This window comes from Mya arenaria, chromosome 9, assembly GCF_026914265.1.
Source record: "Mya arenaria isolate MELC-2E11 chromosome 9, ASM2691426v1".
NCBI classification, from domain to species: Eukaryota; Metazoa; Mollusca; class Bivalvia; order Myida; family Myidae; genus Mya; species Mya arenaria.
Genome location: NC_069130.1, coordinates 24,048,627 through 24,062,586, shown reverse-complemented (window position 1 = coordinate 24,062,586; position 13,960 = coordinate 24,048,627). Strand labels below are relative to the sequence as shown.

The following is a 13,960-nucleotide window of genomic DNA, read 5'->3' as shown; positions in this document are numbered from 1 at the left end:
GATAAAGTACACGGTAATTTTAGTTTATGTTTGAAAGTAGAGTGCGGTTAACAAACTAATAGTTATATAAGCATTTTTTATTCGTGAAGTCAGAATGTATAGTGTTTAGTTTTTATTGAAGCACACCTAAATAACTAAATATTTAGCAATCATATTTAATGAGGAGTTGAAAGATAGTCTATGGGATAATTTAAGAGAAAGTCTGCCATTATAAGTTCGATGACTTTTAAGTATGCAGATCAATACAGAATCATACATACATTTCTTCAAAAATCAGATAGTTTTACTTATAAATTATAATCTGGACTGACGGCGAATAAAACATCTCTGTAGTTAGCGGCCCGTTTGTGGTGATTATAAATTTCATGAATGTTCCTATTTTGATGTGATATAAAACAATAAAATAGGCACATCACAATTAGTTTATATATATTTCCACATTTAAAGCATATTGTTCTTACCTTTCAGGTAACGCTGAATCTTTTATTTGGTTCGGTCTGAACAAATATTATCTGATCTATATCAGTAAAACAGCGGTCGTTCGAACAATACAGACAGGAACTCATTGTAAAGATGGAGGCTCGGAGTTAGATGGGAAACAGCAAGGAGGAATGAGAGCACACTATAATACCTACTTACAGGCTAGGACTAAGACTTGAACATCTAGATAAGAGCTGAGCATGGAACATTAGAATGTTCTAGACTAAAGGCTGATATGTTCTAGACAAAATAATTGTGTTTCAAAGCTTGCTGAATTATATAAGATACATGCAGTTAAAAGTTTATAGGACATCAATGGGAAAATGACAACAATGCATCTCTAAACGTTGTGAAAATGTTTTATGTTATCCGTTTTCACACTCATTTGACACAGCATTTTTTCAGAACTGTAAGACAAATGAACATTTTGAGAGAGCACCATTTGGTAACAGTACGTTTTGCTATTTATCTTAATAAAATGTAAAACTCATCAAGACGTTAGTTAATTCAGCAACATACTGGAATGCACTTCTAACTAGACCATTGTTTTCTTTCAATGTGTCCTGATTATGTGTGTTTCGCCTTAACGTGCCTGCTGAGTCCCGATTTGAACTTGAATGCTAAGCGACACTGTAGACATTTGTGACGTGTCATTCCCCTGTGTCTAGTAGAAATCTGGTCACTGAGATTGGTCGTGTCACCCAATTTGAACCCACACACATCACAGGTTAGCTTCAATTGGCCGCTTTCGCGTCTTTCTTGCATCTTCAAGTCTTGCAAGAACAGTTTTGCTACAATATTTGCAAACTTGCAACTTTGTCTCGCCGTGATTGCTGCACCTATAAAAAAACATATACTGTCACACGTTAGCGAAAAATGCTGGCAATGTCAGTACTTGAATATAATTTATAGAAAAACACTATATTACTGCCACGCAATGAGTAAACGACCCTGTCCACTGAAACACGGACCACATTATTATGTGAAAAACGCAACCCCTAAAAAACGTTGAAAACACAGTCAGACGACGGCAAATCTTAACCTCTGCACGAGGGGAGTCATAATATAATAACTGTTAGTATATTCTTATTTCTCTGCGAAAAAATGAAGCTAAAAACAAACCTGTGTCTGTGTAAACACTTTCCCACAAAAACGATGATAATTGACCAGAATGCCTTCTATCGTGGTCTACTAGATGTTGTTTTTTTATTTTGAAATGCCATTCCGCATTCTTTGCATAAAGTCGGAGTCTTCATATTCTGAAATGAAACAAATGCCACAAAATCATAAGTCTTTCAAATCAGCTAGCAATCGAAGACATTAAAAGTACAAGAACACTTTTCTTACTCAAAATTGACAAAATGAAGAGTTATTAAGCAGTTATGTGTTACTGTTTACCATGTATAATGAATACCAACACGTTTTACATATAAGATACGAAAAAGAAGTGGATCACCCTTTACAAAAACTTCAAGCCCAAAACGTATTTTTATATTTTTAGACTTCATTAACTTTATTTCCCCTGCCACTAATATCGTCCAAGTTTACGTTTAATTTAAATATTGCAGAAAAAGTAATACAATACTTAAAAAATGCATTATCTCGCACTATAAATTGTAAACATAATCTCGGGGGAATATCCTCAAACCACTCTGACAACACTATAAATCAATTTGATTTCAGTATCTCTAACATCAAATTTGAGATCCGCCTCTGTTAACTGTCCATTAGATACAATTAATTCCTAGACTTGAATATTCAATAAGCAAACATTGTGTGTAATTTGAATTGCAACACAATTATATATAATAATTACCAAAGGCAGTCCACCAACAACTACATTTCCCCTGTCACATGAATAATTTGTCATTAAAGGTCGGGCTATTTTAGTGTTGATTTTAATGTTTTTGTGCAATGGAGAGATCAATGGAATCTATTTGTAAGCAATTAATGCAGTAAAAATCGGTTTGTCGAAGTGGTTTAATATTGTTAGTATGTTATAGCAAAAACGGTTTGATGCGAAGGCCTTGTCATTAGACAAAATATAATGTTGACCACTATTAATACAAACATAATAGTATCATAGTGCCATTTTGTGTCATGTTATTTTTCATCTCATTTACAGGGTAGTAAGTCTTTTGACTACATGTATTTACAATATATGTTCTCCTTATAATAATACTGGTCACTGTAATAAATCCGACTGGAATTAAAAACCTGTCATAGCACATACATGTAATACATGTCTGCGCATTACAGCATCGCTTTGTCACAAGGATTTATCAGTTTAATATAGTTCAGGATTCATTTATGTTTCTGGGGGGGGGGGGTTGTCAATAGTTAATAATTTCAAGTGTGAGTGTATTTTCTAACGAGAAACAGTACATACCTGTCTTGCTTAAACCAAGTGGATTTGAGCTGAGCTTTAAAGCTGCACTCTCACCGATTGACCGTCTTAACAACTTTTTTTATTTTTTGTCTTGGAAAGAGCAAATTTTTGCGTAAATATCTGCAAACCAATGATATTAGATTGCTGACAAAAAATCAGAATGTTCGAAAATTAATGTTTTATGGCTTAAAACGTTACTAACAGTTTAAGAAAAATGCATAAAACATCATTTTTTGTATTTAGATATAAAAATCTGCGATCTGATTTTTATTCAACAGTCTTATTTAACTGGTTTCTATGGATTTTCGCAAAATTTGGCTCGTTCCAAGACAAAAAAATAAAAAAAAGTTGTCAAAACGTTCAATCTGTGAGAGTGCAGCTTTAGAGAAGTGTATGCTTGCCACACCAAATTAAAATCTTGTTCATCGGATTTCCCGCACCTATTTCTTCAGAAAAGCAAAAAAAAAATATTTTTACTTTTTTATCACTTGCGCCCGGCACCATCTAAAAAATAGTTATTTTTTTTACAAGCGCTTATTTGTTTAGTAGAACGTAGCCTTTTCCCTTATAACCGCGTTTTTCGATCGTAACAATTATCAAAGCACCGGCTCAATCATGCAGCCGCTCTAATTAGAGTCAATGAACGATATAGACCCGGATACAAGCGTCTTAATGATCGAGACTTAATTGGCAACATGCAAATGCTTATTGGTAAATGGTTATTCACTTTCTGATTCATGAAAATTACGTCAACAAATGACAATTCTACCACCATTTAAAGTTTGATTAAAATTTTGACAAATGTGTTTGTTTTAATTTGGCTCCCGCTAAAAGTTTACGTATATATACTGGGCAAGAAGTGCTGAATTTTATCGTGAATGACAGTGATTATCCAAAGTTTGAATTTGGTTCGGACATGTTTGACGGGAATTTGGATGACCGTTGCAGTGAAAAGACAGTTTCCAATCGGTCATCTATACCTACACCTGTCCAGGTAAAACTTAAGGTGTGTACTTTAACTTCTTTGTTGTTTTGCTGTTAAAATAGCAAATATGATGTATTTTTGTATTATTTGTTTCCTCAAACATAGTTATACATTTAATGATTTATGCATGTTTGTTTTTATTTAGCTACAGATCAGAGTATAGTGTTTATTTAATTCATATGCAATGCATGTACAGTAATGGAAAAATAAAGTTGGCCAAGAAAAGAGTACCACCTTTCTTGTGATATCATCAAACTGTTTCAGTAATGCATACTACATTATACTACAATTAACATTTATGTATAATATTGCTTATCAAAATTTCAGATTTCTCTGACGCAGCGGAACATGAAAATCCTGTCCCCATGAGGCAACGAGGGCGTGCTTGTGGTGGTGGCCTTGGTTGCTGATAAGTCAATGTTCATGGACAGAAGGATGACGCTAAAATGAACCTGACTGACATTCATATGTGCTTCATGCAATCCCATGCGTTTTACCATTCACACAAATACATCAAACAAGCCGTGTTTTTTTTGTAAATATTAGTCAAAAAGGAAAAACAATGTGTCAGACTGTGTGATTGGAAAAGGTATTAATCACACTTTGTATTGCGAATAAATGTTTGTAGTTTTTTTAGATGTTCATGTGTATATTTAAACTATATATGGAAATCATTCAAGTGTTAAATATTTATGGTCATTGGTTTTTGTCTATGAAAAAATATTGCATAATTATTCTTGTATTTTCTTGAAATATTTTTTTCCTACATATGAAAATTGACACAATCAGTTTTTGCAAAGTGTCTTTTGTATATATGTTTATGTTTTCTATTACTTGTCTAAATTTGAACAAGATACCTAAAAAAAAATAAGGAAAATCTGCAAGTTTAAAAAAGATAGGCGTTAAATTCTGAGAAAGCCTACAATCAATCTGGCGCTGGCTAAAATTTTCTGTGACATATTTTCAGCTGAAATGGTTTACAATACGGTGTAGGTTTTTTTGTAAATTATCTTCCAGCACTTAGATGGCTACAAAGGTCAATCGTGTAGTCAAAGCAAGAGTGATAACTGTAGTTTATATTTGATTGCAAATATCCATATTCATTTTGTGAGTTATTTTTCAAGTCACCTTGTCTTGTCATTTCCTTGGCATGAGATATGACAATGCATTTTAATAGAGAATTATTTTTAACCAAGTTTGACTAAGGAAAAGTTGAAGCCTAGTTAACAGATTTGGATATGCCATTGGGCAGGCAGGTGGCTGTGACCATTGGCGCTTGTGTCCAGGCTTTAACTTAGCCATGCATAGGGTATTTTGAAAAAAAAACTTTTCAAAAAACTTTTAAAAAACTGGAAAACTGGTTTTGAGTTCTCTCATTCATGAAATAGTTTAGAGAAATACATTTGCTAGATCTCAAATAGCATTTGTGCCTTGTACTGTTTACAATATCATTGTTTAGTTAATAAGTGAATTAAATGTGAGCAAAAGTGAGTTAAATGACTATATATATATTTGTTCGCTCTTCGCTCTCTCCTTTTTTTTGCTAAATGCAAAACAAATATTTTTATTATTATTTCGATCGCTCGCCCCATTATTTTTTGGAAAAAAATCCGATGAACAAGTTATCAATTTGGTGTGGCCTTATGACATATTTTCCAGGCTGAATGTTGCCTCTTAACATTTAAATGCATCACGCAATTTATTTGTAGTTTGTTGCCTATAATTCATTCAATTCAAGAACACTGAAGGTTACAATACATAACACCACAACATGATGCAAATGGTAACACAACGAGATTGATCCCAAATATACCAAATTTAGAAACTTTGTTCTCAAGTTTGTAAAGAGGGAACGTTTTGTCAATAACTAATGTAAATATCTACTAGGGAAACACTTAAAACTACAATGCGACAATACTGCATTAAAGTCCAGATGTTGATTTTGTCAACATGAAACTCTAGTAAGTCATGAATGCTAATTTAAAAGCAAATTTGTGCCATTGTCAGTGCAATTAGAGATTGAAGCAAATACTCAAGTTTGACACCCAAGATTGTTTCACCGTACTGTGAGACTGTATTTAATTATGTAAGGAGTTTATTAAAGTTTAAAAAGCGGAATTTGTTAGCTCAAACTGAAAGTTGTTAACATTTCAATTTTAATGTTTATTTTAAACAGGTCATTTTAAGTGAACTTGCCGCTGAACAATGTAATCAATTCTGATGACATAATTCGATATCAAGAAGTTTGGTAATGAGATGTTACCATGGGACGTAACTCAATATGTTATTAACTTATTTATTAGTAAATATGTACAAATAAACTGGTCAGAAAGAGGATTCATGCACACGGGTTAAACTTTCCGGTTAGTAAAGCAGTGCTGGAAAAATCCTTCGGGGCCCCCTTTGCCTGATGAGTCACGTGTAATAACGCGCCATTTTTTTATTTCTTTAAGTTTGGTTCATGATAAGTACGTCATTCAAATAAACCGCAGTTAGATCTTAAGATAAGCAAGCCTATAAATACAAAATTAAAATAAATAATTGTCCAAAACGCGATTTTACGAGGAAATATTTAACTTCGCGTCATGAGGTCAGTTAGCAGCGTCGCACGCTCTTTTCGATGACATGTACAAATATGCATTTCCTATGTAAATCGACTATTTAAAGTATGCAAGAAAAATATTTATCTGGTGTTCCCGGTACAGATATAAGAATTCTCACCCCTGGACAAGCTTGCAAGTCTCGTTTACGGCTTACGGGCGTGCCCTCGGGTCGAAGTTGTTGAACCTGACCGGAAACAAATGAAAGATGTTTATAAATATCTCGGTTGTCAATATTAATGACGACTAAAGGGGACAATGTACTTGTAAAACCAAATAATACAATCCATTCATATCATTTAATACCTTAGCTAAACAAGATGACATAGATACAGACGATTTTGCGTAAGATATGATAGAAAAATGACACTTTAAATTATGTCAAAAGAAAAATGGAATAAAATGCTTGATTTGTTTTTACCCGTATTTATTAGACTCACTGACATTTTGGCATTTTTTTTAAATTGGTTCTTAGTCCAATGTTTCTTCATCTCATCTGACCGCCACGGATACTATCTATGTTCATTGAAGATATTCAACTGTCCATGTTATAAAACTGTTATCTGATGTTCATTAATGATATTCAAATATTGGACTATTCCATCCATGCTATAAAACCGTAATCTGGTGTGCATTAATGATATTCAAATATTGGACTATTCCATCCATGCTATAAAACCGTAATCTGGTGTGCATTAATGATATTCAAATATTGGACTATTCCATCCATGCTATAAAACCGTAATCTGGTGTGCATTAATGATATTCAAATTGTGGACTATTTCGTCCATGTTATAACTCTGTTATCGTAAATCATGCAGCTGGAAGCAATTAAAAAGCCAATTTATAACATTATGTTAATAATATTGAAAATAAAGGTTATGATATTTGATCTCACTATATTCATGTTGTTCATGCATTGACGAAAACAAATGTTGACTTGAATTCACCTCGTGTCCGAGCTTATAAATTCTTATTAACAAACCGTTAAATGTGATTGAAAGACAACAATAGTTAAACATAATCAATACTCAATGACTTTCGAACAAAATATCAAACACATGCCCATTTATGTCACTGAGGAACCACTCTCTGATATGGTTTAAAATAAAAAAAAAAATAAACTCAACGATTTCAAAACTATCATATTTATCTAATAAAAGTGTTAAAAGCACAAAAATGTGTCATGCTAAAACGTTAAACAACTTTACTAAAAATGAACATTTAAACGCCTTGAATACTTACAATTATAAACAAAAATACGGTTGTTGTATAATTTCTCACGGTCATACGGGCTCAGGCAAATATAGATGACCTAAGACAAATAACTCGGCCAATATGAAACCACCTATTTAATTACATATAGAGGATCTCTAATAAGTGTTTATTTTGTATTAAATTGATTAAACGAGTTTATTTTAAAACGTTAAAAACGAGGCTTCGCCGAGATTTTATCGTTTTTAAATGACGAGTTTAATAAATTTGATACAAAATAATCACGAATTTGAGATTCTATTTATAACATAACTCAATGACGGTCGAAATCTAGTTCAAAGTTTCTTCAATACACATTCTCGTGTCCTAGAGCGAAGAATTTACATTGAGTGTTATTAGGATGCCTCATTCACATGAAAGAAAATAGTCTGACACTAAAAACTTTTATTCACAATACAAACATTCATGTCTCAATTATCAACCGATTTTCAAAGCTTTCACTTAAAAACAAAAACGAACACATATTTCAACCCATTAAATTAAGCAAATCAATAATAAGAGCAATGTCATAACTGCGTGACGTCATTAGTAATTACGCGAGTGTGTACATGTCATTTGGCGGTTGAAGTTTGAAAAGAGCGTTAGTCAGCGTCACAGTCGCTTTCTGTAGTGCGAATTCGCTATGTAGCTGTTGGATTACATCTTGGATTTTTGTCATTTTGATGGATATGCTCAATGATTTTTACCTCCGTGAATTAAAGCACCGAAAAGGTTGTAGAATCCAACAGAAAGATGAGATTTCATGTGGAATCAGTGACTGTGTGAACTTGAGTATTGCTGGCGAGCTGTGTACATAGACTGAGCATTGTGCAGGTATTTTCACTGGAGTACAAGATGTTGGAAATTTCCTTGTGTTGATTTGGATTTATGTGGCTATGGTAGTTTAAAGATGCAATGTTCTTGTGTCCCGATATTTGCATAATCTGGTTCGCAGGAACATTGTTGTCATTCATGATTCAATTCATGGTATTTTCTGGCGCTGTGATCAGGGGGTCTTTTGTTTGGATTTAGCCCAGCGTTCTTCACCATTCGTTTCATTGTGGAGCTGAGTTTGTTGAGACCGACAGGATTTATTTTGAAACAGTGGTTCTGATGTTTGTTGAAGTTTTTTGACAGCGCGTATGAATACATTTTTCGTGATGCGATTACCTAATTTGCATAGTTATTACACTAGTTATATATTAAAAAATAGTGCATGGGGTTATATCACTCCAGCGCCATAAGTTATGTTATAAAATAATATAAATGCTAGTATTTTTCTATGTTAAATGCAGAACAGTGCTAGGGAGAAAGAACATAGGGTAACTGTTTTTACCGAAAGTCTCTTAAGGCCCGGTCACACCGCCCGAACTTTGTTCCTTGAACGGTAGGGAGAGGGGACCGAATTTCGACAACGCTCGTCACCGCGCACAAAATGGGAAAAAAATCGAAAACAATGGCGTTGCCTTAGCGGTGAACGGCTGAAGCCGGTGTTGCTATAGCGTTGGCTTAACGGTAGCGAGCGTTGGTTTATTCTGGTCCCGCTCCGACACCTCCATACCAACGCCAAACCCGTCATCACCGAAATGGATCGCTGCTTCAACGCCCGACACCGTTCCAGCAATCCCGTGTCCGCTCGTAAAACGCTTACAATCGCTCCACCAAAGTTTGTGCAACGTTTAATCACCGCCCGGGCAAAGCTGGCGAAGCAGCGGTGGTCCAGCGTTCAAGATTTCCGCGTTGGCCTAGCGGACCCGAGCGTCCACGAACTTGCGTCTAGCGGTGCCAAACTTTGACTGGGCGTTGTTGGAGCGGTGGTGAACTTTGCCGGAGCGGAAAATTGCCCGCTCCTCACCGCTCGCAATATTTTGTGCAGCTCAAAACTTTCGGAGCGGTAGGAAGGACCATAAGCGGTGGCCGAGCGTATACGGCGTTGCCTTAACGGGGGCCAACTTCTGGTGAACGGTAACGAGCGGTGATGATTTTTTTTCACCGTTCCAGGAACGCTCCAGCAAAGTTCTTGCGGTGTGACCGGGCCTTTAATGAGAATTTATGACGATAGAACTTAAACTGCCACTAGATTACAAAGGTTTCATGGGATTACACACACCTCTAACAAAATAATGTAAATAGGATTTTCTTCATTTGTGTAATACGAATTGGAAGGAAATTATTTTCCCTTGTTATACTGTAATAACCACCAGGTGGCGTTTATAAGCACGAATGATTCGTGGGCATATGAATGTAACGGCATTCAGCTCTTTGGAACCGACACGTTCACGACGATTGCTGTATTTTACAAAAACACGTTTGCTATATAATATAAGTTCATTATATGAATTATTATCTTTGTTTTTACTTGTTTACGAAGGACATAGCGATATAATATACACTTGAACTACTCGATATCGCACGTATACATGAATCGTGTAAATTGATATGTTTTCTATACTGTAACACCTTCTTGAAGGAGCTTAATTAGGGGTGATGGGGCCCGACATCTAGTGGTATAAGACAAATCCCGTAAATCGGGATGACAAACGGGTGGATGTTTCGAAGTTTCCCCAAAATGAGGGTTTTATCTCAGTTTTTCCTCGGCCAGTCGACCACGTCTCTAAGTTCCCTTTTCTTTCAAGCATTTGTTACCTAGACTTACTTTGATCATGTTGCAAGTTCACGCTCTTTATTTTAATCGGTTTCCCAAGTACATTGCACAGAATTCCAAAATAAGAACATTGAAATATTATTGATTTGGTTGTTTTCTATTGGATGTTATAGAATGGAATTTAGGTAACTGCATAATGAACTTCCTTTTGACCCTTGTAATGATTTTAATACTAAACTCAGAAAGTTCACTCATCAATATGAATAACATTTCTCAACAATGAAAATAGTGATCAGTAATAACGCGTGACTAATGCACTAATTTGAAAGCTTTAAGTCGGGATTTCATATCTATGTATTTTCCCTGTACTTTTCATTGTGTTATTTATTTGGGGCATATAACCCACTTATGTCACATTTTGGTCTCAATTTGTCCGATAGCGATCAAGTTCGTTATCTGAATCTCGTTTAGGGGCTTTACAACAAAGGTGTTCCACCAACTCGAATGTCACAACCCCCATAGCGATTACGTTCTTCAACAAAAATATCGAAATGCCCGCTGATATGCCATGCCATGTGACCATCCGTGTTATAAACAACGGCAAATTCACCAAAAATGCGATAGCAACTTTGTGAAAGATTTCTAGCCTTTCCGGAAGTTTAGTTAGTCCGAACCTCGTTTTCGCTAATGTAAACAATGGAACTGTGGGTAACAGGAAGTTAACGCAGCAAATTCCAATAACTGCATTATCAAGGCCTGGTGGGTAGGAATCACGCACATCTTTATCAAAAAGATTCTCTAAGTTATCAACTCCGTCTAGAATGTCAAATATTACGGTGGCAGTCAATGTGTTGATAATTTCTCTTCTATGCCCAGCTCGGGCGTCATGTTGTGTGGGTAGAAAAGTCAAGAACACTAATCCAGCGAGGGCAAGAGTTGTCTTCATGGTGTTTGGCCCAAAGAAATAATCTTCATCCAGATCTGTCGAAAACTTCGTAAATACCATAATGATCTTGATATCCAACACTACTGCATAGGCAAACCACGAAATATAGCTGAGAGGGAGATGTGAGGCAGAAGCAAAGGTTAGATCATTGCTGTGTTTCTCATGGTTGATATTTGAGGTTGCCATTACAAATGAGGCAATGAAAAGCGTAATGACGACGGCGTCGGCGGCGTACACAGCCGCCCAGTTCATTGACAGATGATCCATGAGGTACCAGTTCAGGGAAGCCGCTTGTATGATAATCAGGAAGAGGCATAACGCCCGTGTTGGCCAATGGTGCATGCATCGGACTGCTGGGTGGCGATCAGACATGGTGGAATACCTGAATGAAATGAGAAAATCTTAATAATAAACTTAACTCAAATATATAGCAAAATAAAAAATATTGCGAATCTAAGTTAATTTCACTTAACTTTTTGCTACTGAGCTTATTGTAGTTTTTCGCATAAATATTAATGTGAAAGCAGGCCGAAGAGTCTTAAATTAATATTGGTGAGGAGCCGTGAGGAATAGGTAACTATATATGACGCAGAAAATGTAAATATGTTGATAAAAAGACCCTTCCTTATTTTTCTAATTTCAAATTGCCAAAATGTCCACAGACAATATCAGGTTTCATTAAAATTACTTGACACTAGCAATAAACTTTCGAGATGAAAGCAAGGTGTATATATCATACTACATATAGGTTTATATGTTATGAAATTAGCTAATTAAATTAAAATGTTTCAATTTACATCACCATTTCTAAGGAAACGACAGGTAATTTTCGGTGATAGTTTGGGGCCACACAAAATATTTTTTGAATTCGATTTGTAGTGCCTGTGAACAGAACTGTTAATATGTAAAATCATGCTAGCCTCGCCTACAGCCTTTCAGTGCATTCGACGCTTTTATTTTGGTTGTAAGTATTTACACCTATTTGCTACGTTAAGCGACAAAGTTCAATCCTTATTTCCTCTAAAACCAACGTTCATTTCTAATTTATCTTATCCCTGAAACGATTTGAGATGAGAATCACTTAGTTAAAATCCTTCAACGACAACATTTCACTTTTACATTTCAATGAGACCGTCACTGAATTCTTCTATAAGTGTATTCACATTATCTTGAGATGTTGTACGAATAGTTCTTTCTGAGAAGGTTAATATTGAATCGAATTTCATACTTCGTTAAATTTTAATAATTGTGATTTATATGTGAACACTGGTATCAGCGGTAACTTAAAGTATAAAGTCACATTATCGACTGAAGTAGTATATACGTACACGATGATGTATTAGTTATAAGGTGTTCAGATGGAATAAAAGGTTAATAAATCGTATACCATACAACTAGTTTAATTAAACAACTTACCTATGTCAGTATTCCTTCAGTTAAAGTAAAAATACAACATTTTCTTTTCGTTTGCACAGAATATTTGCTAAATCGACGATCATGCATTGCTTTTGCTGAACAAATAAAATTAATCCATAAGTGAGTGGCATTACATTGATGCGCGCAAGATTTGTTTGATCAAACAATTTTAGATGGAGTGTCTATGTTCGTTACCCCAATGTATACATTTGCCTGTTCACGGTTTATTCACTACGAGTCATATTTAAGCGGTCTTTTTACCTGTAAGCTCAGCTTGGTTTAACAAATGGAACATGAAATAAAACATGCTTGAATCTTGAAATTTCACTGGCGTTAGGGTGGTGACCCATATTTTTATGCATGTTATTTGTCCTTATATATCATCGTGTGTATTGATCAAAATGTTCAGCGGTACTCTGCGGTCATTATTATATCTGATCAAGAGGTCAAATACTAGTAATTCAGAAATTACATTATAGTATTAGGACGACTTTTGTCAAGCAATTATTACATCTTGTCGAGTTTAATCGCGAGCTTTTCTGTATAGGATAATGAAACAATGCTGTTGTTAGTGTACATCATTAATTAAATGTTTGATATATCAACTTGTGCTTTTTATTGAAAATAGCAATATAAGCCATTTAAAGATTACAATATTCACAAGTAAAAGTTTAAAAACTACATCTAAAAAAATGTCGATTTCAATGAATTTTAATGTTTAAAGAAAACTTTTATGTATTTCAAATTTTCGAAATGGTATACATTGTAAATTTGAATGCGTTAATTGTATGAGTCTTAAATGGTATTAAATATTTCGTATCTAGTTTCTTATAAGCTCTTATTTAGCAATAGCACACAAGATCGCCCAAGTTAACGTTTTATTTCAATACGGGAGAGAAAAAGTAATAACATGCACATTAAACGCGCCATTTAGGGGTACAAGTTGTACAAACAGGTATTAATGGACTACCGCAAAAGGCTCTGCCATAACACATTAAACCAAGAGGGCGGAAACTGATGTTGGCATAACTCATGGCCCAATCCCTTTGCATGCTTGATTTTATAATGTCAGTTTAAATATTGTGTTGAAATTTGCATTAAATCAAAATTAAACCAATTAAATTTCGGCTTGAAGTCAAAAGGGTTATAACACTTGGTAATGCTCCTTCTAGCGTCAAATCCTGGATCTACACCTGTTAGCTTTACATAAAATACATTTCATTTTAAGAGTTGGTTTATCAATAATCGCCCGCTGTCTGTAATTGGAGATGCAATATATTGTGGT

General features: G+C 34.8%; 1 protein-coding gene across 1 annotated transcript; it reads right to left on the bottom strand.

The window, feature by feature from the left end:
- Window positions 1-10,443: 10,443 nt before the first annotated feature.
- Window positions 10,444-12,860, bottom strand: LOC128203649 (uncharacterized). Its single transcript, XM_052905150.1, has 2 exons — window positions 12,676-12,860; window positions 10,444-11,641 (listed from the first exon to the last, which is right to left on the bottom strand). The coding sequence occupies exon 2, from the start codon at window positions 11,629-11,631 to the stop codon at window positions 10,738-10,740; it is 894 nt and encodes a 297-aa protein (XP_052761110.1). The 5' UTR covers window positions 11,632-11,641; window positions 12,676-12,860; the 3' UTR covers window positions 10,444-10,737.
- Window positions 12,861-13,960: the final 1,100 nt, after the last annotated feature.